The sequence below is a fragment of the Hippoglossus hippoglossus genome, chromosome 3 (assembly GCF_009819705.1).
Source record: "Hippoglossus hippoglossus isolate fHipHip1 chromosome 3, fHipHip1.pri, whole genome shotgun sequence".
NCBI classification, from domain to species: domain Eukaryota; kingdom Metazoa; phylum Chordata; class Actinopteri; order Pleuronectiformes; family Pleuronectidae; genus Hippoglossus; species Hippoglossus hippoglossus.
Genome location: NC_047153.1, coordinates 14,632,497 through 14,654,397, shown reverse-complemented (window position 1 = coordinate 14,654,397; position 21,901 = coordinate 14,632,497). Strand labels below are relative to the sequence as shown.

The 21,901-nt window shown below is 40.0% G+C and overlaps 1 protein-coding gene across 3 annotated transcripts; it reads left to right on the top strand.

Moving 5' to 3' along the window:
• The first annotated feature begins 3 nt into the window (after nt 1-3).
• On the top strand, nt 4-21,432 carry ap1g1 (adaptor related protein complex 1 subunit gamma 1). Of its 3 annotated transcripts, XM_034581717.1 has the most exons (24): nt 4-131; nt 6,895-7,098; nt 7,209-7,333; nt 7,621-7,762; nt 7,923-8,019; nt 9,638-9,714; nt 10,123-10,131; nt 11,338-11,433; nt 11,836-11,916; nt 12,006-12,104; nt 12,199-12,254; nt 12,343-12,456; nt 12,558-12,698; nt 13,162-13,216; nt 13,432-13,554; nt 13,689-13,778; nt 13,885-14,009; nt 14,127-14,231; nt 14,375-14,516; nt 14,838-14,964; nt 15,517-15,603; nt 15,801-15,961; nt 16,511-16,609; nt 16,756-21,432. In XM_034581717.1, exons 2-24 carry the CDS (start codon nt 6,898-6,900, stop codon nt 16,855-16,857), a joined length of 2,454 nt encoding a protein of 817 aa, XP_034437608.1. In that variant the 5' UTR covers nt 4-131; nt 6,895-6,897; the 3' UTR covers nt 16,858-21,432. The 3 variants fall into 3 exon arrangements, with proteins under 3 accessions (XP_034437608.1, XP_034437610.1, XP_034437609.1); XM_034581719.1 differs by lacking the exon at nt 10,123-10,131; XM_034581718.1 differs by lacking the exon at nt 4-131 and having other exon boundaries at nt 6,898-7,098; nt 16,762-21,410.
• The last annotated feature ends 469 nt before the right edge of the window (nt 21,433-21,901 follow it).

Sequence of the window (21,901 nt, the reverse complement as noted above, 5' to 3'; positions counted from 1 at the left end):
CGCCAGTGTAACCCTCCGCCTGCTGTAGATGCGCCGAGGCTGGAGTAGCCACCATTTTGCATGTCTAGTGTGTTCCTCCCTCCATTGCTAACAGAGGCGAATCCGGTCGTTTTCTGCCACCACTACGGCTCGTAAGTATCTCCCAGGGATAAAATGTCGGCGCGAGTGTGTGATAGTGTCTTTACGCGGGGCCGGCCGCCCGGGGTTCGATCGCATCCACGTTGACAACGCTCACTGTGGCGCTGCAGAGGAAGTCGCAGCCCCTCAGTGCGCCGGGGTTGTGCCTGTCAGCAGCTAAGGGAGCTAGCACGGTTAGCATGCCCCTTTAGCCCGGCTAACTACCTGCTGTGTGCTAGGGATGTGAAACTCCTCAGACATTCGTGTTGTGTTCTCGCTCCACGAGTCACCATCACAGTGACAACGTGTTATCCCGGATTGACACTTCACGTCTTTACAGAAAGCCCACATTTGTGCCGCTGTACTTTTTTTTTTTTCAAAGCTAGGTAGTACGCGAAGTAAGTATGACAGAAACTGTCAGGTAGCTAGCTAACGCCAGAGGGGACTCGCTAGCTTGATAATCCAAATGCTTCAGGAGGGCCTGAACTGCATCAGGTCCCGATCATTCGGCGGTGAGATCCAGTCTGTAATGGCCTCAGCACCTTTACGCAGGACTCTATGCTGCTGTTGAATTAAATCTTCATTTAACCCTTAAATCATGTCAGCCAAGGTGAAGCTACTGCTGTGGTGTCATCCCAAAATGTTGCCCTTTCTCTCAAAGTGTGCTAGCTGGGGGTTAGCTGGCTGTTTGCAAGGTGTAATGTGCCTTTGCTAAGGGGCATATGGCTCTACAAGGTTCATGTTTGGCTCTACTTCTCCTAAGTGATGTCAGACTTTTCTAACATTTGACAAATAGTAAACCTGTCAGTAGTTAGTTCACGTTGCATCTGGTTGTAGCCGTGGATCCAAAGATCGGTAGCTTCCTGTCTTGGTAGAAGTTGACTCATTTTGTGCCAGTTCCCGAAGCTACCTTCCCATCGCCTTAATGCAGAGAGCAGCTATCTTCTAATAATGCGTTTTATATCATCTGACTGTCACTTGGTTTTCGCGTAACAATGAATAGGTTGACGCTAAGGAAGTCAGCTGTAAGTAGGAAGTGTGCACATGAGTGTGACGTGAACTGTTTTTGCGTGATTCCTGTACTTCTGTGTCAGATCCTTCATATTTACGAAGTGCCATTCCAAAATGTCAGCCTCCTCCTGTTGTCTTAATCTCTATGTGAAATGACTCAGTTGTCTATGATTTACCCGTGGTGAAGAAATACCCAGGATTCTACAGAAACTTCAGGTGTCCTTCCAGGTGAAACTCTCAGGATCCTAACATTACAAGTTGATATGGTTGAAAGAAGACGGCTATGATCTTAATTAGAACTACTTAACCTTCATGTCCGCTGACAACAAAGACTAACTCTGTGGCCTAATGCTTATACTAGCAGGTGATGCTTCTGTGTGATGTTCCTCTTTTGACTTTGAAATTCAATATTCTCACTTTGTTGGCAGTTGGCAATTATTTGCAGAGCTTAACTGAACCAACATCTTGAGAGAAAAAATATGATAATAGCCAGGGTTTAGGACATGATGTCATAATCCTTGCACTCAGCGAGTTCTTTATTAGACCTCCATGATGCTGCCATTGGTGGTCGATTGGGGGGGCCTGCTGTGCAGGTGGAGAGCCCCTTCATGTTCAACTACACATTCCCTAGGATGATGAGCAGTTGTAATTCAGCTTCGTAAAGGCTTTGAACATATGCTTCAAGTAAGTTCACATATATTTAACAATGTCCTCAGCAGATTGAACACTTGTATGTGGTTGTGGACCTTGGTAGGAGGAGGAATGGGGCTGACTGCAAACAGTGTTGAATGTAACAATCTGGCCAACTTTTTGATCCACCTTTATAGTTACTTGAAAAGAAGAGATAATGAATTCAGTTTGTTGTTTTTTTTTCAAACAGAATCTTGACCACCCAACACTAATCTAGATATTTTGACTATGGAATACATTAAATATCATCTGGGCGGAGGAGAATTGGGCTGATTTTTTTCCAGGAATTCACCCTCCTGACAATCAGAGGAGAATTCTTGTCCACGACCTTGGTCGGTACCAATGTTTAGATTATCTGATAAAGTGAGGTGTTTACTTAGTCAGTCTTAAACCTGCAGGCCCAAAAACCCATTTGGGCCGACTCAATAACATCAAGTCTGGATGATAATGTTTATGCCCGCATCACTTCTTTCAGCTGATAGCGTGATGCCGAGCAATGTAAACATTCTATCCCTTTAGGCTAACTAATGCTGATATAGATCTGTGGACAGATATTAAAACTGACCTCCAGTTCTCAATGAAGAGTAGACTACCAGTGTTGACCACTTCTAAAGTAGGCTGGTTAAGCCTAATGCTTTTGTTTTTTGTTGTTAGTACTAACAGAAGAGAAAGTTGTTGCACCTGTCTCCATTTTGTTTACATCTCCTTTCCCATGGGATCACGTGGGAATACAGGAGGCATTGTACTGCTCCTTGATTGCTCCCTCTGGAATGATAATGTTTATAATATCCTGTAGTGTGTGATGTGCCATTGTTTGAAATCTTGGAGCTTAGGCACGTTTAAAATTTCTTCAAGAAATGTGATGTTTAAGAAGTACCTCCTTATGTCCGGGATATAATATGATTTCAAAATTGGTTAGGTATTTCAAATCTTCTGAGTCTGGCTTAAGGTGCAGGACTCAACATTTGAATTTATATGAAGCAGATTATAAATGTAAAACATGTAAAAGCTGACATTTGATACTCTTGCATGGTTGCTCCTCAGTTTTGTTTGTATATTTGGTGTCTGTTATTTTTTAGCTGTGCGTAGCTGGTCACTTAGAGGTGGTGAAATAAGTCTTCTTCTATAGTATTTCATTTGCAACATCTGTGTACATACTCTAACTGAGTACATAGAGAACATGAAGAGACAAAGTGCAGGCTCCAACAGCCTGCAAAATTGAGTAGGGAAAATGCTTCTCCCCTGTGGTAGCTCTGTATATGTTTTCCTCTTGCAGCCATCTGATGATCTTTTAGTGCAATTCTTTCCAAACCAAGAAGGTAGCACATCTGTGCTTTAAGTTTCTCACCATGCACTCCTGGCAGCTTTCAGTTATCTATTGTAAAACCATTTTAACTGTGTTCTATCTCTTGATGCTGCAAGTACGATGTCTCATACTCAACAGGTTGAATGCTCCCTGTGGTAAAAGCTTTTTGCTTGTTGCTGGTTGTCAGGCTCTGAAAGCTTATCTCGACTGGCTCTCCAAATCTCATGAGAGGAAAAGCTTGTTTTGAACATTTCAGAATACATGCAAAGTAGGCCTACATAGGAAAGATATGTTATTGATATTAGATCATGTTTCCAAATGCATCCATATTACCTCATTGTAAGTTTGTATCATGGCTTTTATGGTCATTTTTTTTTATTACTTTGATGTCTCATAAATTGTTGCGTATGATTTGTACTTTGCCTGTTAAGATGTGTTTGATTACGTCTTGTTTTTGTTTTGGCTGACAAAACTTCCAATAGTGTTGTTTGTATAAGTGAAGATGACTTGGGGCATAATCCCTCTGAAATACTTGGTTAAAAATGTTTTGCTTAAAAAAACTCTGAGTGCAACACTTTCCTTTTCTAACAAAATGTTTTTATTTATGTATTCACTTCATTCATTTTTTATTTATGTCCTTGGCACTGGCCAAGGCATAGAGCAGCACATTTTTGTCATAGTCACACTCAGGCCAGATATCCTCAGGTAAACTGAGTCGTTTAGTTTTACACAATCTCTAATAGCTGAAGTGACTCATGTGTGTGGTCACCACCTTTATCTGTGATATAATGGTAGCCTTTTTGTCTTTGTAGTAAAGTGGACCTTAAAGACCACTTGCCTGGAAACCAGACCAATCAGGAAGCTCAGTTGATTTACTCTCGTAGATAGGTCCTGTCCCTTCCCCCCCCTTGCAGTTCATACAGATTACCATCCTTCCAGAGACATGTGGGGCCAATCAGAACCATTCATCTGAAAGGGGCCAGTTTTGATAAATTGACAGAATAGTGGCGCAGTTTTTCGTTACAACCAAGGTGGCTGCCACTGGTGTGGAGAGGTGTGTTGAATCCTCTGACTTGACAGTATTAAATGAAGTGGATGGTAAATTTTCACGGAAAGAAGAATTGCATTTATAGCAGTTTGTTTATATCACACTTTATGTTGCTGTAATTGGTCCAATTTTGTCCTGAGGCGTTTTGGTCTGAACCTTGACAATGATGCTTGGAAACTTTAAAAAAATCAACCGAGAACTTCCAGGTCCATTTGCTAATGTGAATTTGTCTGCTGATGCCAAGCTGGAACCCTACACTGCTGCCCAACTATTAAATAAACTCTCAGCTCCCCATCCCATGGTCTTTGCAACCCACCTACTATGTGTGCCCCCACTTTTTTGTAAGTTTTATCTTTTAAGCTAAAGACACTTCTACTTCCCATAAATATTTATACAAACTAATGGCCATTATAGATAATAACAACATTTGTTGATTGTAGATAAATGTTCAGTTATACTGCGACTGAAAGAACAAGGAACTGAAATTTAATTAAACTCGGCAGAGGCCGGATTAACTTTCTTGAATGTGAACACATTTGATTATAAGCACAGCAAGAGACGGGGAGCCATTTTTCATGGAGCCCAACACTAGGTCCATTCAGCTCAGGTAATTTAAATGGTGTTAAGACAGACAGTAGATCTCTGGCTTTATTAAATTGTAGCCTTGCCCGAGCACCCAGGCCACGCTGGAAACTATTCCGTTAATGACCATGAATTCTCACAGTCTCTACAAACCACCACTTCATTCAACAAAGGATGTCCTCATTCTCTGTATATCTGAATACTTATTTCCCTCAGTAGATTGGCAGCGTTTCAAATTATTTCACTTGATCTCATCAGTGATGGTTAATGATTAAAAAGTATGTCGTGAGCTTTTCCACTGAACATTCCGGTAAAAATACTACAACCTGCACAGTTATGCAGGCTTAAAACAAGGCAACTAGGTATGCTGAAAGGAGATTTAAAGTTCATATGGTTAATAAGGCTTGTTCTTTGCAGTCACCTTTATCTAAAAATGCACAGTCAATTATCAGAGTTTGTGTCATGCGGGGACAGGAGCTGGAGTTGACTTTCCGTGTAAAGTGCTTTGGCAATTAGCCAGCTCAAGACCTTGTAAGATCTCCAGGTGTCTTATAGAATATATCTAGTGAGAACGATAGTAGCAATATAACTGTCAGCAACATTTTTTTAAACAAATAAAAGTTAAACAGAGCCTCAAGACGAGTCGGTTTGGGTGGTACACTACATATAGCAACACCTGTGAGTGTCAGTGAAAATCACAGGAGGAAAATCACTAAGCTAACGCATCTAATACCCCACTTTGAGAGTTATTCCTCTTAACATGACAACGATCTAGCCGCAGGGATAAATGCTAACTCAACTACAAAAAAATCTGAAAATATATCAGCAAAGGCAGCCTGCGTCTGAATTAACAACACTTTTTCCTGTGGTGAAGTAATTGTCCAGGAGAATTTGAATCCTCTACCTTCCTTGAATTGTAAAAACTTGGACAGTCTGTCTGGGCAGTTAAAATTGTAGACATGATTTAATGAGTGCAGGCTCACATTTAGAGAAGAGAATAATTACATTATCTATGAGAACAGTTGTCTATCAGCAACAACATCCACTAGTTCACCCATTAGATTTTTAAGGTCGCTACTCTGTCGAAATTTATTCTCTCTGCCAAACATCCTTTTTCAGGACTGGGTACTTATTTGAAGAAAATAGATCTGTTGACAAGTAATAACCATTGTTTCTGTTGCTGGAGCAGCTTAATTATGTGCTGCATGTTACCAGATAAAAGGCTCCAGGAGATGGGAGACAAAAATGTGTCCCTTTCTCATAGAGAAGCCAACATTAATAACTCTCCAGTTTTATAGGAGTAATATTCACATCCTTTTTGTGACAATTTCATTGCTAATTAAAATAGATCAAACTTGGAACACATTTTCTCATTTATCCAGTGAGAATACAAACTTTCTGTTTGTCACTCCTCAAATCTGCTCTAACAACCAGACGGATTCTGTCCCACTTATTGAAAAACCGACTTGCTTTCATACTTATTGGACATTTCATACATATGAACATTTTATGATATGGTAAACTTGTTTAAGATGCTGAACAAGATGATAAACAATGGAACTTAAGAGATGTCATAACGCATCCAAAGAGCTGCACTATCATCCTGTTGATTCAAAAACAATTTAAATGTTTTTGTCATAAAACACTGACTTTTATTAAGTTCTGTCTTGTTGTAATGAACTGTGTTTTATCTCCTCGGAAGTTTTATTTGCTTGTCTATTAGAACTTATTAATAGCTCAATATATATACTTTCACACAACCGAACACTTATCATGCTCCATGAAAGAGTTTATTCATCTTGAGTGAGAAATTAGTTTCTCAATAGGTTATTCTTACGACTAAGCATTTCCTTATTTACTATATAAACCTCCACCTGTTGTTTAAAGCTTGTGTGCTCTCCAAAGCTTCACCTTCATTTCCATCCAACTTTGCATACCAGTACTATTAGAGAAGCGGCTTTTAAACAGCTGGCCAGCAATCAAATTTCTTTCCTTCTCATTACCATACTGTTGAGCCCATGCTGACGTGTATGACTCTTTCCCCTTTTCTTCATTCTAAATGTAGCTGTTCTGTATTGGTGTCCCAGTCCCATTCTGAGGCAATGTGTGCCAACCTGTTTCTCTTCTTCATGTTTTCCAGAGAATGCCAGCTCCGATTAGACTTCGGGAGCTAATCCGGACCATCCGGACAGCACGGACCCAGGCAGAGGAGCGTGAGATGATCCAGAAAGAGTGTGCTGCTATCCGCTCGTCCTTTAGAGAGGAAGACAATACATACCGTTGCAGAAATGTGGCCAAGCTACTTTATATGCACATGTTGGGCTACCCAGCACACTTTGGGCAGGTATGTTTGGCGATGGCAGGGCGGGGGGGTCTTTTTTAGATTTCCAGTGACATTATCGGAACAAAGCTTATACCCTGGGTAGTGTTGTGACATGATGATTGGTTTTCCAGCTGGAGTGCCTGAAGCTGATCGCATCCCAGAAGTTCACTGACAAACGGATAGGTTATTTGGGAGCTATGCTGCTGTTGGATGAGAGGCAGGACGTCCACCTACTAATGACAAATTGCATTAAGAAGTAAGTGCAAGATCTCCGGTTAATATAGTTAATATTCAGCTTTTAAGTGGTTGCTTATTTGCATTTGAGAGGCACAATGATTTGTTTATGATTGACAGATCAAATTTATGACTTGTGCTCTAAGTAGATGTCTATTTGGGCACCACCCCAAAACCTCACTTAACCCTTGTAGAAACTTTGATAACTTGTTTTAACTTCTTTTCCACTGAATTCATATATCCCTGAGTATTTTAGTATGTATTCTTGTCTGTTTCCGTGGCTGATTCAACTCTCTTCTCCCACACCAGTGACTTAAATCACAGCACACAATATGTACAGGGTCTAGCCCTGTGCACTTTGGGCTGCATGGGTTCCTCAGAAATGTGTCGTGACCTGGCAGGGGAGGTAGAGAAGCTGCTCAAAACATCTAACTCCTACTTGAGGAAAAAAGTAAGCCTCACTGTTTTCATGTTTATATATTTTTACATGAATGAAATGTCATAGAAAATGTAGGCATGTATGCAGTTACACTTGACTCTCTGAAGTACAATATAGTGTTGAAGACCAGAACTTTTCTTCATGGATTTTCTCATGTGTAAATATTTGACAGGCAGCGTTGTGTGCAGTTCATGTCATCAGGAAGGTTCCAGAACTCATGGAAATGTTCCTTCCAGCCACAAAAAACCTGTTGAGCGAGAAGAATCATGGTGAGTGTAAACGGTTTGTCAGGTTCCCGTCGCTGTCTCATGTGCTCGTTCTACGACACGAATGTAGACTTTGTCCTATTTACTGCCATTCACAGTGCCTCGCTCATAACAGCTGGACAGCTCGTGTCCTTTTGGTGGTGTCCTTTGCAGAGGAGAGCAGAATTAATGAGTCTGTCATAAAGTATTCGGCGCGTGTGTCCCCCCCACGCAGGGGAGATATGCTCCAAGGGAAGTTTGCTGGTGTGCTGAAATAACTTGCCCTTCTCTGACATTGTGTGGCAATGCATTAATGTTTGCTTGAAAATAGACAATCAGAAAATAAACAAACGGTTCATGTCTGTCCTTTTAGTAAACGTCATTGAATAAAGTGTAAATTTAGGATGGTGTGACATGGTCGTAACATCCACTAATATGTACTCAGCGACCAGCCTGCTCACTGATGGGAAAGTTCTCTCACATGTAAAAATAGAAAACATTATTATTACATTAGTTAAAGTTTCAACATAGTTTTAAAAATATGACATACTTATGAATGCATCACGTAGCTTCAGAATTCACCCACCACTGCTTTTCACTCCAATCCCACAGATGTGTTTTCAACCTTCAGGTCACTAGGAAATGATAAACCTGCGCAGATTTATGAGGCTGTCACCTGACGTCCTCTATGGTTAATCATATGTATGCTAGTTCATCATAATTGTTGACATCATATTGGTACTAAGTACTACAAAAGCAAAGCCTGCGTACTGGTATATATGTTTTGCAATGTATGTAAAACATTTTAAAAACAACTTTGCAGATATTTATCTTGTCTGTCATACAGAATATATGGTTGTTACAAAAACCCACTAAGAAAAGTTAAATATTTGACTCGTATCTATATTCTGCCAGTGGCAGTACGTGGCAATAACACAGCACATTCATTAATTTCTATGAGGCCACTGCGTAGCTTACATTTTTTCTTGTCATGTAAGGAAAGCACAGGTATGAGAGATAACATTAACAATGGCAGTTCAGTTCAAGTGGTCCAGTAAGACAAGACATGTGACAGTCAGCTGGTACGCACAAGTTTTATGACCAATAGCCTGAAGCAGCTTCAGTCATCATCATCATATTTGCGCATGTGCCTTTTCTACTATGACGTGTCTAAATATCTGTTGCTTTGAAAAGGCGTAATGGCAGAGTTACATAAAAGAAATGCTGGCACGTGCTCTAAAAGAAACCACATTCCACGTGTACTGTGTTGACCAATCAGATGCGGACAAGTACACATTCCTATAAGATTACTTAATAACATGAGGTTGATTCTGTGGTCAACCTTGCAAATGTCAATACAGAGGATATAATTATTACCATGACATTGTTTAGAGTTGTAAGATCCCAATGCAGTGTTTCAGCTATGATAAGTTTTAAAACTTAGTCCAGGAAATGTTTAAACCTATCTCTTACTCAGGCTATCCGTCTATATAATTCATAACTGTAACAGTGGTTATATTGGCTATACATTTCCATTTTTACACAGGTCTGAATATCCTGGTAATAAATAGGAGAACAAACCTGAACTCTTGCCAACATATTCTTTCAAAACACATAACCTTTCCTGTGTGTGTTCCCTCAGGTGTTCTCCATACATCAGTTGTCCTCCTCACTGAAATGTGTGAAAGAAGTCCTGACATGCTGTCCCACTTCAGAAAGGTACAGATGGATACTACTCTCTAAATTTCCTCAGGAATTTCTTCTGCATTTGTCGTAAGCTCATGTCACATTTCATTCTCCCTTTGCGTACACATTTCCTTTTGATATCGCTAAGCTAGTCAAACTTTGAGGTTTAGATTGTGCTACAGGTTTCCTCTACATTCAAAGTATGTCTCAATCTTATATCTCCTACCTCTGTCTTTTCCTCATGTATTTCAAACACTGCTGTACCTCTTCCTCCTCTAGGTGTGACAAATACTGTGCCAGAAGCACCACTCCTCATGCTCATGATCTAAACATTAATTTCTGAGCTCTCTGAAAGTGAATGATTTCCAGTTTCCCCTCCCTAACATCTACCTCATATTTTTTCTGTCATTTGTCTTTGTTACAATTCCTGCATTGTGTTAGAATGAGAAGGTAAGAGTACATTCTGATCTCATAGCTGGTGCATGCTGTAAATAGTAATCACTCTTCACAGTCACCTCAGCCGTAACCAAATTTGTGTTGAGTAATGTCATCTTGTGTTTGATTTACAATTTGATTTCTTTAACTTGCACAGTGATCATTACTATGTCAGTGTTTTTTGAATTGTACAAATGAGTTTTTGGTCCATTTGTCAGATACATTTTTCACTATTGTTTTCAGTGTAAATATATGCAACTCATTTGATCAGTGTCTACTTAAAAGCAGTTGGGTGGGTGTGTTTTCACTTAATTGCACAGGACGTTGTCACTAAGATCAGGTGATCTTCACTGTATCTGTGTCATTGTAAGGGAGTAGCTTATGGGTCATGTCAGTAACCGTTTTAGCTCTTTATAACTGTAACTTTAAAGAGGTGTTTATCTGTCTTGAGCAAAAGTTAAGGGTTTGACAAAAGTTTTGCAGAGTTTACGTTAGTCAATTTTTTGTTGTGGTTCATTAGTTAAGAATATTTACAGTCATATTGGCCATTAAAGAAGTCTACAACAAACGAGCAAAAAGGAAGTTAATACATTGAAAATCTGGCGTTTCGGGATGCAAGTTTGTCCTCACACCCACAGCAGAGTAAAATATATATATATTAATTTCGTATCTACATATCCTGTAACAAAAAAACTGAACACATCTTAGACCTCTCAAGTCTTCAGATTTAATGTTGCATAAGACAGCAAGCTGTTTGCAAAATATTTCAAGTGTTCTTTTCAGGTTATATTTTGATAAGCTGCTTTGAAAGGCACAGAGATCGAAATAATAATGCAATTATTTTTTTATGTTAAATTTACTTTTTTTAATACAATAAAATTATTTGTAAAATTCTAGGTTTCAATACTTATCAGTTTATTTAGCCATGTTCATTTATAAAATAAGAGGGTTTCTAGATTTTCCTTTCTAAGCCAAATATTCTAACCTAATATAATTATACGACCGAGGGTTTAATTTTTACAACCCCAAAAATTTGAAATCATCTTGAGTTTTAACCATATCGATCTACTTCAATAAACAAATATTTTAACCCCTTGCTCTTGACAGTAGTTTAAATGGCTTCCTTTGTGAATGAATAATTATTAGCTTGAAAAGTTAGTGAGATTCACGCAAATATTGTGACACCTCGTCTTTTGTCTTGTGTTGTTGATCTTTCTGTAGCTGGTTCCGCAGTTGGTGAGAATCCTGAAGAACCTAATCATGTCTGGATATTCTCCTGAGCATGATGTGTCAGGCATAAGCGACCCTTTCCTGCAGGTAAATCTCCCTCTTTCTTCCAGTGAGCCATCTATGCTTAACATGCAGAGCCCAATTTATCCTGATGCTTTCCATACCAAGAGCAGTCAGAACTCCTGAGGATCAAATGACAGCAATAAATATGTTGTATCAGGACAGAGATTTTTACAGCCGTTGTGGAAGTTAAAAAAATCTAAAAATAAATCCCGATCTTGATTTAATGTAGGTTAAACTGTGAGATAATGGTCAGATTTACAAACCATATGTATGTATACAGTAATTGTGGGATGGCACACCAATAACAGCAAAAGAGTGACAACAGACAAGAAGAAAACAAGGGATGGTGCAAGAGAAGTCTGAATTTTCCTATTAGGGATCACTAGTGTGTCCGATTTGTCAAATAAATTGATTATTTTCTCTTAGGTGCGGATATTGAGACTACTGCGAATTTTAGGCAAGAGTGATGACGACTCCAGTGAAGCAATGAATGACATTCTCGCACAGGTCAGACTTGCACTTTCAGTCGTTGTTTTCACTTTAACGCTCATGGATTAAATGTCATTCTGACAAATTAATTGTGTTTAAACTTGCAGGTTGCAACAAACACAGAGACGAGTAAAAATGTAGGCAACGCGATCCTGTATGAGACCGTGCTGACCATAATGGACATCAAGTCTGAAAGTGGCTTGAGGGTAAGCTGATTTGATTTAAATGAACATATGAGCATGCATCGGTACGAGCAGTTTGAAATATTCTTTCATGACCTAAATGTCTTTTCTCCTCCAGGTCTTGGCCATTAACATACTAGGTCGCTTCCTTCTTAACAATGACAAAAATATAAGGTAATTAATTCACCCACAGAACTTGACTTTGCCAGGAGGTTCTCCAAAATGTGATTCTGACTTCCTGTAATTCAACTCACTATCCTAGATACGTAGCATTGACCTCCCTACTAAAGACGGTACAGACGGACCACAATGCAGTGCAGAGGCACCGGAGCACCATTGTGGATTGTTTAAAAGACCTGGATGTGTCCATCAAGAGGTGACTGTCTCACTGCACACATTCCTTCGGTTTGAATTTTACATGTCTTATTATTCAGTCTTTTTGTTTCTGACCTTGATGTATTTGTCATTGCTGCGCAGACGTGCAATGGAACTGAGCTTTGCCCTGGTGAACGGCAACAACATTCGAGGCATGATGAAAGAGCTGCTCTACTTCCTGGACTCCTGTGACCCGGAATTCAAAGCAGACTGTGCATCAGGAGTCTTTTTAGCTGCAGAGAAGTATGGCACTGGCACACATACTTCACTACACATACTAACTGTACAGCTGCTCTGTAGTAATATGATAGCACATTCCGTGTGACCTTGTCATGTGCAAGGTTGCAAATGATTCTCAGCTTTTGCTCTTTGCTAATACTTCCAGCACAGAGTTCAAGGTTGATACAGTCTGTTAGAAGTAACTGTGTCTGCATGAATTGAAGATGAGTTATGTCTGTGAAGAGGTTATATAAACAATATGAAATATACCTGCACCAAGCTGATCATTTGTTTGCTCTCCAGTGGACAGACGATGCCTCGTGCTAAAATGCTGTATGATGATAAAATGAGTGATCCATCGTCTGACAGACTATGTTGATACCATTTATATTCTGACAGCATTTGTCTCCTTGATGTAGAGAGTTTATTAAACTTCCACGCTCATCATCCTTTTTTGGGACCAATGAATGTATTCTTTGTTTTACAGGTATGCCCCTTCGAAAAGATGGCACATAGACACCATTATGAGAGTCCTGACAACAGTACGTATATTAAATAACAATCCTACCTCTAATGCCGTTTGATTTGGATTCTCAGCATTCTAAACAATAGAAGTATTACCCCACAAAACACGTGTGTTCTCACCAAATCTGGGGACACACCTTAGCCAACACTTGCTTTCATTTTAATGCAAATCTAGAAAGATTAAGGAAGATTAATTTTCCTTTCTCATTGGCCTCTCTGTTCTTCCTAACAGGCAGGGAGCTATGTGCGAGACGATTCCGTTCCAAACCTCATCCAGCTCATCACCAACAGTGTGGAGATGCATGCCTACACAGTTCAGAGACTCTACAAAGCACTGCTGGATGACATCTCACAGGTCAGAGCAGTTCTCATTAGATTTGGGACATCTTCATTAATGGAGCCTACATCCATTTTGGTTATGTAATGCAGTGTTTCCAGGTGGCTGAACAGTTCATCAGTGTTTGACGTGAGTTACTCTGTGTCCTCTAGCAACCTCTAGTGCAGGTGGCCTCCTGGTGCATAGGAGAGTATGGAGACCTGCTAGTATCCGGACAATGTGAAGAAGAGGAACCCATCCAGGTACACCTGGAAAGATCCCCCCCCTCCCCCCACACACACACACACACACAAACTGAAGACAAACCTTTAATCTGTGATGTTTTTCTTTTCTTCCTGATGAATCAAGGTCTCTGAAGATGAAGTTCTGGACGTGCTAGAAGGACTCCTGGTGTCCAACATGTCCACACCTGTGACCCGGGGTTACTCCCTCACTGCCATCATGAAGCTGTCGACTCGCTTCAACGGTGTTAAGTGAGTAACAACCTTTAATACTAATCTTTGACTTTGAAGCTTTGCAAACCTTTGGCTGCCAAAGTGATTAAGTTCATTAACCGAAACCACTCTCTTTTGCTAACCTGTAATATTTAGCCGAATCAAGAAGGTGGTTTCGATATATGGCAGTAGCATCGATGTGGAGCTCCAGCAGAGAGCTGTGGAGTACAACGCGCTTTTCAAGAAATACGACCACATGAGGTGAATATGCAATCCTATCTTCCATCATCACATCCATCACAACCTCATTGTGCCATTTAGCAGATTTTGGAAAATCCTCACATGGTTGAGTTTGGAACATCTTCTGCCTCCCTCCTTATTCTGTGCTTGTTTCTTGACTATAGGCCAGCTCTGCTTGAGCGAATGCCCATTATGGAGAAATCTGCATCTAATGGCCCCACAGAGATTGCTCAGACAAATGGGGAGACAGAGCCCTCTGGTGTGGAACCGAAACATCCACCTCCTGTCACCCAGCCAGCCAACCAGGTGAGGACAGCTTTCATTATTTTAAAATGAACAAATAAAACACTCACACCTTGAATATATTAACTAGATAAGCAATCAGCAGGATACTTTTTTCCCAATATGAGATCTAAAATCCTAACGTGGACTGTACTACTCAGAGAGTATATAATTATTTAAAAGATCTGACTAAAGGTAAGTAGCAGAAAATAGATGGTTGAGCTCAATTTAACTATACTGATAATGAATAGTTATATATTTTAAATGTTTATTGTCTCATGATTAATTAATGTGGTGAACACTGTAAGTAATTTGTCATGTTTTCATGTCGTCCCTGTCCCCCAGGCTAATGATTTATTAGACTTGCTGGGTGGTAATGATGTGGTGCCAGTGATCCAGACCACAATCCCCACCAAGCCTGCCTCAGCTGGAGGAGAGCTGCTTGATCTGCTTGGTGACCTCTCGCTAAGTGGTAGGATACTCTGTTTACAGCTCTGCATCACCCCATTTAGAGCAATGCAAGGACCTAGTATAAACCTGTGTTTTGCAGAAGTGGGAATCTGATGCATCTGCTCTTAAACTGCCTGGTTTTTGTATAAACAGCATATGTTAACTTCTTGATACCCGTGGTGACATGGCAACTAGGAGTTTGACTTAAATGACTTGCAGAGATGCTTGAACATGTCCATAGTAATGTACTTTGCAGCTATGAAGCAGCTCCTCATTATTCATCATTCCAATATCAACACCATAGAGCTCACTTTTAACTGCATTGAATTTGACTGTTCTGTTGAGAATATTGATTCAAACAAGGTGTAGCACAAATGTATTGTTTGTTTGGTCTTTGTGTCCCGACGACAACAACAATAACATATTGTAAGTTGGTCGCTGTTTTTGAGAAATTCTGCAGCATAAGTCAAACTAGCTATAAATCAACTTAAGAGGAGAAACATGGGAACAGTGGGATTTATAATAGTGTGTCTGTGTCCTTTTAAACCCTGGTGTGTTGCTTCCCCCCCCTCAGGTCCAGCCCCTGCCCCCTCCTCCCAACCCCCTTTCCTCTTGGATGGCCTCTCCTCACAGCCCCTGTTTAATGACATTGCAGCTGCAGGTGAGAGTCAGTTGCTCTCCTTCTCTCCATCTGCTGCCATATAAACAGTAGTTTGTGCTTCTGGTCTTGTGTATTAAAAGATTATGTTAAATTGTTTTGTGTTTCATTCCTTGGATTACCATGATGCATGCTGTGAATTGTAAGGAGCTATATATCTAAATCTTTTGATGGTCTGCTCCTCTCATATCTCTGCTCAGGTATTCCTCCAATGACGGCGTACAACAAGAACGGTCTGAAAATAGACTTCACATTTGAGAGAGCTAATCCCAATCCAAACATCGCCGTCATCACCATCCATGCTTCCAACTCAACAGAGGCAGATATGACAGAATTTGTTTTTCAGGCTGCAGTACCAAAGGTAAGCAGGCACACTCACTTCCTGAAATGAAGTGGCTTTTATAGCATTTAATGCCACTGATATGTAGATAATGTCTCCATAACCTCATGAATGTTGTAAACATCTTTATGACAAGTGGAAATAAACCATATAACTAACTGGTGTGGTTATTCCTAAATTAATGTAGGGATGCTTTAATCACTAACTTTTGTGACCAATAAAAAAATCTAATCGCTTTACTAACCACAAAACAGTGTTTACCTGACACCATAACAAGTCTGTGTTTGTTTAGACAGAAAGAACAAATCATAAATGTGTGCCGTCAATATCTGGCTGCCATGACGCTTCAGGCAACAAAATCATTGAGTGTTGTTCATTTGCCCACATCACCAATTATACAATCGTCTTATCTGATCGATAGAAGTGCAATTGAGTCATTTGAACGGAACATCTGTGGTCAGCGCCCAATCAATAAGTGCATCTCTGGTTCATACGGCTATAATAACCCCATTTCTCAATTGATGTCCATTAAATTGTCCTCTAATAAACTGTCCAATATCTGTTTTTCAGACATTCCAGCTGCAGCTCCTCTCCCCTAGCAGTAATATTGTCCCAGCACTCAACCAGGGATTTGTCACACAGGTCATCCGAGTCCTCAACCCACAGAAGGTGAGTTTGTTTTTCACAAATTGTCTTGAATCTGTTATTTTTGTCCTTTTTGAAACACCAAGGACAAAAAAGACATTTGCAACTTTACATGATTTGCCAGAATTTTCTACTTTTTTATAAACATGACCGTCCTCGCAACTTTTCAGCAACAGCTACGAATGAGGATCAAGCTGACGTACACCCTCAAAGGCTCGCCCATGCAAGACCTGGCTGAGGTTAATAATTTCCCCCCTCAGTCCTGGCAGTGATGAGCTGCGCCCGTTGCTCTTAAAAGCCCCACCAAGGGAACTATGAAAACGATTTTCTTTCACCTCCCTCCTCTCTTCCAATGGATCCCCCTGTGACGACAATGCAGACCGCTGCCCTCGAGTTGCATGGGAAGCAGCAGAGCATCTTAACACAGGAGAAAAATACGGATGCTACGAAGACCCTGTTGACTATTGACATCACCAGAATAATTGGGGAAACATATCAATCAATGAACTTTATCTTCTCTTTTTCTTAATCGGTTTCCATGATCTCTTTGCTTAGTCCGTACTCTTTTCCACAAACACCCCCCCACCCCACCCCCACCCTGCACCATCACCACCCACAAAAGCACATATACAGTATGTACACCATTCACTGTGGTACACTTAACCACTCAAGTCACTGTTGGGAAAACGCGTTGCCTGCTACAAGCAATGCAATAACCTTGGTTTTACTTAAATTTATGATTAAACTTCAAATAAACACGTTGCTCCATTATTCATGATTGGTTTTGCATTCAGGATTTTTCTATGAACCTTCGGTCCTGTGATGGCAGCGGAGAGAATCTTTGAAAGGTCTATTTAGTTCAGTCATAAACTCCATATCATAAGTGATATAACTTCTCAGAGAGTTGTATACATTTTGAATTACATTAATTTGCTTAAAGCATGTTTGAGCATTGTTAGGATCACAATCACACCTTGACTCGAGCTCGGAGGGGGTTCTCTGGTAGTAGATCTCTTTATCCTATGTTTCTATAGGAAGTCGTCTACATTTGTGTTGTCGCGATGGACGCTACGAGCATGAACAGATCCGAGATGCCCGGTTTGATCACCCGCGGGAAGTTTTAGGAGAAGATACTCAGCCCACACAGCTCTCTCTAAAATCATCTCATCTGTAGCTTTAGTTCTAGATGTGTATATTTAATTCAAAGGATAATTGCTTTGCATAGTTTGACGCTGTTCACTCATCGGGATGGATTGAATCCACGCCTGAAATTTATCTGAAGACATGTTGATTGCATTTGTGTTGGGGATCTCTGTTTAAACCTTTTACTGCATCTCTGTCCTCACAGTCATGTTTGCAATTTCGACACATTTCAGATTAATTTAACCTGGTTGAACTTGGTCACCATGCACATACATGTAAATGAAGCTTGTTATGAATGTAGTTACATGCACTGAATGCTTTTTTTCCCCCCCTCTCTCCCTCAAGTCTTCTTTTTCATGGCTGTCTTTTTTGATGGGGACGCTCATCTTATTGGCACTATTTTTGTGAAACTTTTATTTCTGCAGTAAATTGACTTAATTATTTATGCCTGATATCGAAGTGATGTGCCTTTCTGACTTAGCTGGATAAAAGCTCCGAAACTCTTGAGTTCTGTATGAGCTTTGTAAGTTTGCTCGTGTGCTGATTGTGTTTTCAATCTGAGAGAAATGGTCCCTGATTGATTTGAACAGATGTATCACTTCATCACAGAAGTTTTACGTTCTCAATTCTGTATCTCATTAAGAGTTAATAATAGTCATTCCCTCACTGTGACATACTCAGTTGTCCACAGTTCGGATTTGATAGAAAACTTAAATTACAGCTTCACAAATCTGATCGTTCTCCCTTATACTGTGTGGCAGAATTACAAATACACAAATTGGATATTATTAATAACGTGTCCTAAAAACAAGGAAAATCTTCAAGACTACGGCAGCTACTAGATGTAAACGTTTCATAAGCTGACATCGAGGTTTAGAGTGTTTTTGAAAATATTCTACTGAAGTGAGGTGTCCTCGTCGACAAACGTTGAAGTGAGTGTGGATCACACGGTGAGGTACGGGTTGTTCTGTGGGGAGTAGTTCTCGTCTTCTTTAAATCCGATTCTGACCACGCTGTCGGCGACAGTAACCCTAATACCTCACGATGTTCTCTCTTTCTGTTAACCGTCAGTGGCAGTAGTGTGAGCGCTTTGTTTAGTCATGAATTGCAATCAAGGGGAGCGTCTGCACGAGAGAGAGACTAGTGGTAGTTTGTACGTTCATTACTTAACAAGCTGAGCAGCCCTGTGATGCTGTGTTGAGATCCTCAGATGTTCAATCAGGCTGTATTCTTCTTTTCACTATGCTTCACGATCTAACTTCTGTGACCAAATCAGAGAGACTATTAGCTTTGGAAATATTTTTGAGCTATGATATGTGTATATGGAGGAAATTATTTCAGTTAGGACTTTTTTTTCTGTTGTTGACAAATGCTATATTGGTTTTTTTTTCTGTATATATTGAGGGCTTTTACAATTTTGTCTCTTGTACTATCTTTCATCCTTTTTTTAGATACCATTTTCTAAAAATTCTAAATATTCACGATGTATATTGTCTAAATCGATCCAGTCAACATCAGTCTATTGAGACTTCCCTGTATCATCAATAACCCATTGTAAAAGATATATGATCTGCTGCCTGTACATTGTATATAGTTGTAAAACAAACAAATCTGATCCGATGAAATAAAACCCACATGAAGAATTAAGAGATTAGCTAGGAAGTATAATTGTATGCATATATGTACAAAACAGAATCTTAAAAAGGGATGCAATTGAGCTAGATTTGGTTTGATTTGCTATTCTTCACACTTCATTCAGGATCAGATGTGTCATCTCGTCGGTAGGCTACTTGTCTGGGTTCCCTTGGCTGTTGAGATATGGGTTGAATCTGTCTGAATAATGTACTGTACTACTGAGAAACCTAAGCACAGTGCTGCGCGGCGGCAGTAGTGGCACCTTACTTCATCCTGCTTCCCTGCCCCTCAAACTCTTCATGTGTCCGGGCCCTCTGTTGAAGAGGAGCAGGTTTCTTGCCAGGATCTTACTCTTCCCTCTGGCCTCGTGTGCGGTTTAGTGTCCTGCACTCTCGACAATTCACATCACTTGAACTGTCTTCTACCTACAAATTGATCTGTGAATTGATGCCCCTCGTTGTCGACGCGGCTCTTCTCGTTGATTACAAGGTTGCCTTTTTGTCTGGCATGTAGCACCTTCCTCCAAGCCTCGTGTCTCAAGGCCACATGCGGATGTTTCCATCCTCACTTGTGATTTACTTAGCCACATTATGGCCAGTGGGTTCAAATCGGAATTGAGTTTAGAGCCGATACTTGTGCCGCTTTTTGTGTCCTAAGTGGTTCCACATATGCATGTTGGGAGTGGCAGTGTCCTTCCCTTGGTCGGAACAGTGCAGGGTTTTCTTTTGACTTCCTTTCTTTACTTTCATCCCTCTATCACCTGCATGACACACCTTGCAGCTTCTCTGTTGCTAAGATAAAAGGTGGGGCTGTAGCCCATCATATCAGATTAATCTGAGCCCTCACTATTTTAGCACGATATGTAGTAGGAAGGCAATGGATCAATTCTTTTTCTCCTTTTTTGTTTTGTTTGGTTTTGTATTGTGGAGTGCTGCTCAGAACAAACCTGGGACACGCCTGTGCTACAAGATAACCACAAGGGGGAGCTGTGCAAAACGGAAGGCTGATAGGATGGGAAAGGAAGTTTCATTACATCTATTCCTGAATGTTTTTGTTGGTGTTGTTTGTATTGTCTTATTCATCCAGTATGTACCCTTGTTAATCACATCTGATCTGAGTTCTTTCTAATGAAACTGTAATCCATGCCGTTTTAAATGTACAAATGGAAATGAACCCAACATAAGTGCTTTGGACAGTGTAACTTAAAAGGAAGAAAAGAAACGGAAACAAATACCCATCAGCGGTGTGATCAGCGTTTGAAGTTATATTACTGTGTGTAAGTGTGTGTGCGTGTGTGCGAGTGTGTGAGAGAAGAAGAAGTGATGCTTGAGAGGCGCTGTGTGACATGTCTTTTATCTAGATAGGACATGATTTTTTTGGGCTGCAATTTCAACTTTCAGCTTCTGAGCTGCATGTGAAAAACCAGTGTAAATAATGTCATTTCTACTCTTGGCCTGAGATTCTTTTTGAGATGCAAGACAAGTTCAAACGATACAAATTGGTCACACCACCTTCATGGGTCAGGACTAACATGTACAATAGGATGTTGTTCAGCTAGTGCTCACAATACTGTTAATGTTTTTAAGAGGGTGTTGAAAGTGCACATCCGTCATTTGGATTATTTGGATTAACTGATTTGTTTTTTTTATTTGTTGGGGGTGAATTCAGTGTGTAAAGGGCTTGGAAGAGCATCTGAATTGCGACCGTGTTCAGTTTCCCTGTTTAAACAAACAATGCAAACCTTGTATTTTGAAAACAAAATGTTTGTAACCCCTCCCCCCCAGGCCTGTCCTGACTGTAAAACAATATGGTATCTGATTTGTCGGGGGGGAGGGTGGAGATGTAAGGTTCACTTTTTTTTTTCCCAGTCGAGTTTGACATGTTGAACTGAACAGCAGTTCCATGGAGTCAAGGTGAGTGTGAATGTCAGACTGAAAGTATGAAAAGATGATTAAAGATGAGAAGTTGTAAACTATTAAATGGGATATTTTCAATTTATGCTGTGTATTCTTGTCTTTGGGTTGGAGAAAATGATCAAGCGAATAAAGTCAAATAAAAATCTAGTTGAACTATGGTAGTTTGTTTTTTTATTTTTGTTTGGGGTGTGGTGTAATACTCTGATTTAATCAAAAGGAGTGCTGGGCGGAAAATATGAGGACACATAATATGAGACTATTTAAATTTGTCAGCCAAGATTTTACGATACCATTTACACCAAAGTAGGTGGAACTGTCATCAGTTAATTAGAAGAACAGGATGTGACATGAGTTTTGCACCAATGTGTTAAAGTGGTTTTCAATTTGCTGCTTTTGCTAGAAAATACTTTTGTTCATAAGTTCTTCAGTTGACTTTACTGAAAATGTGAAGTATTGCAATATAAATTAATGTGACAGATTTAATCACGATTGCCCACCCCTTGTTCAACAGATTTTTTTATTTATCTAGACTATATAGACAACATTCTGTATGTATGCCATAATACTCAGCTATAATGATGAAAGCTTCTAAAATCATTTTAAAGAGGCAGTAAGTTCAGAC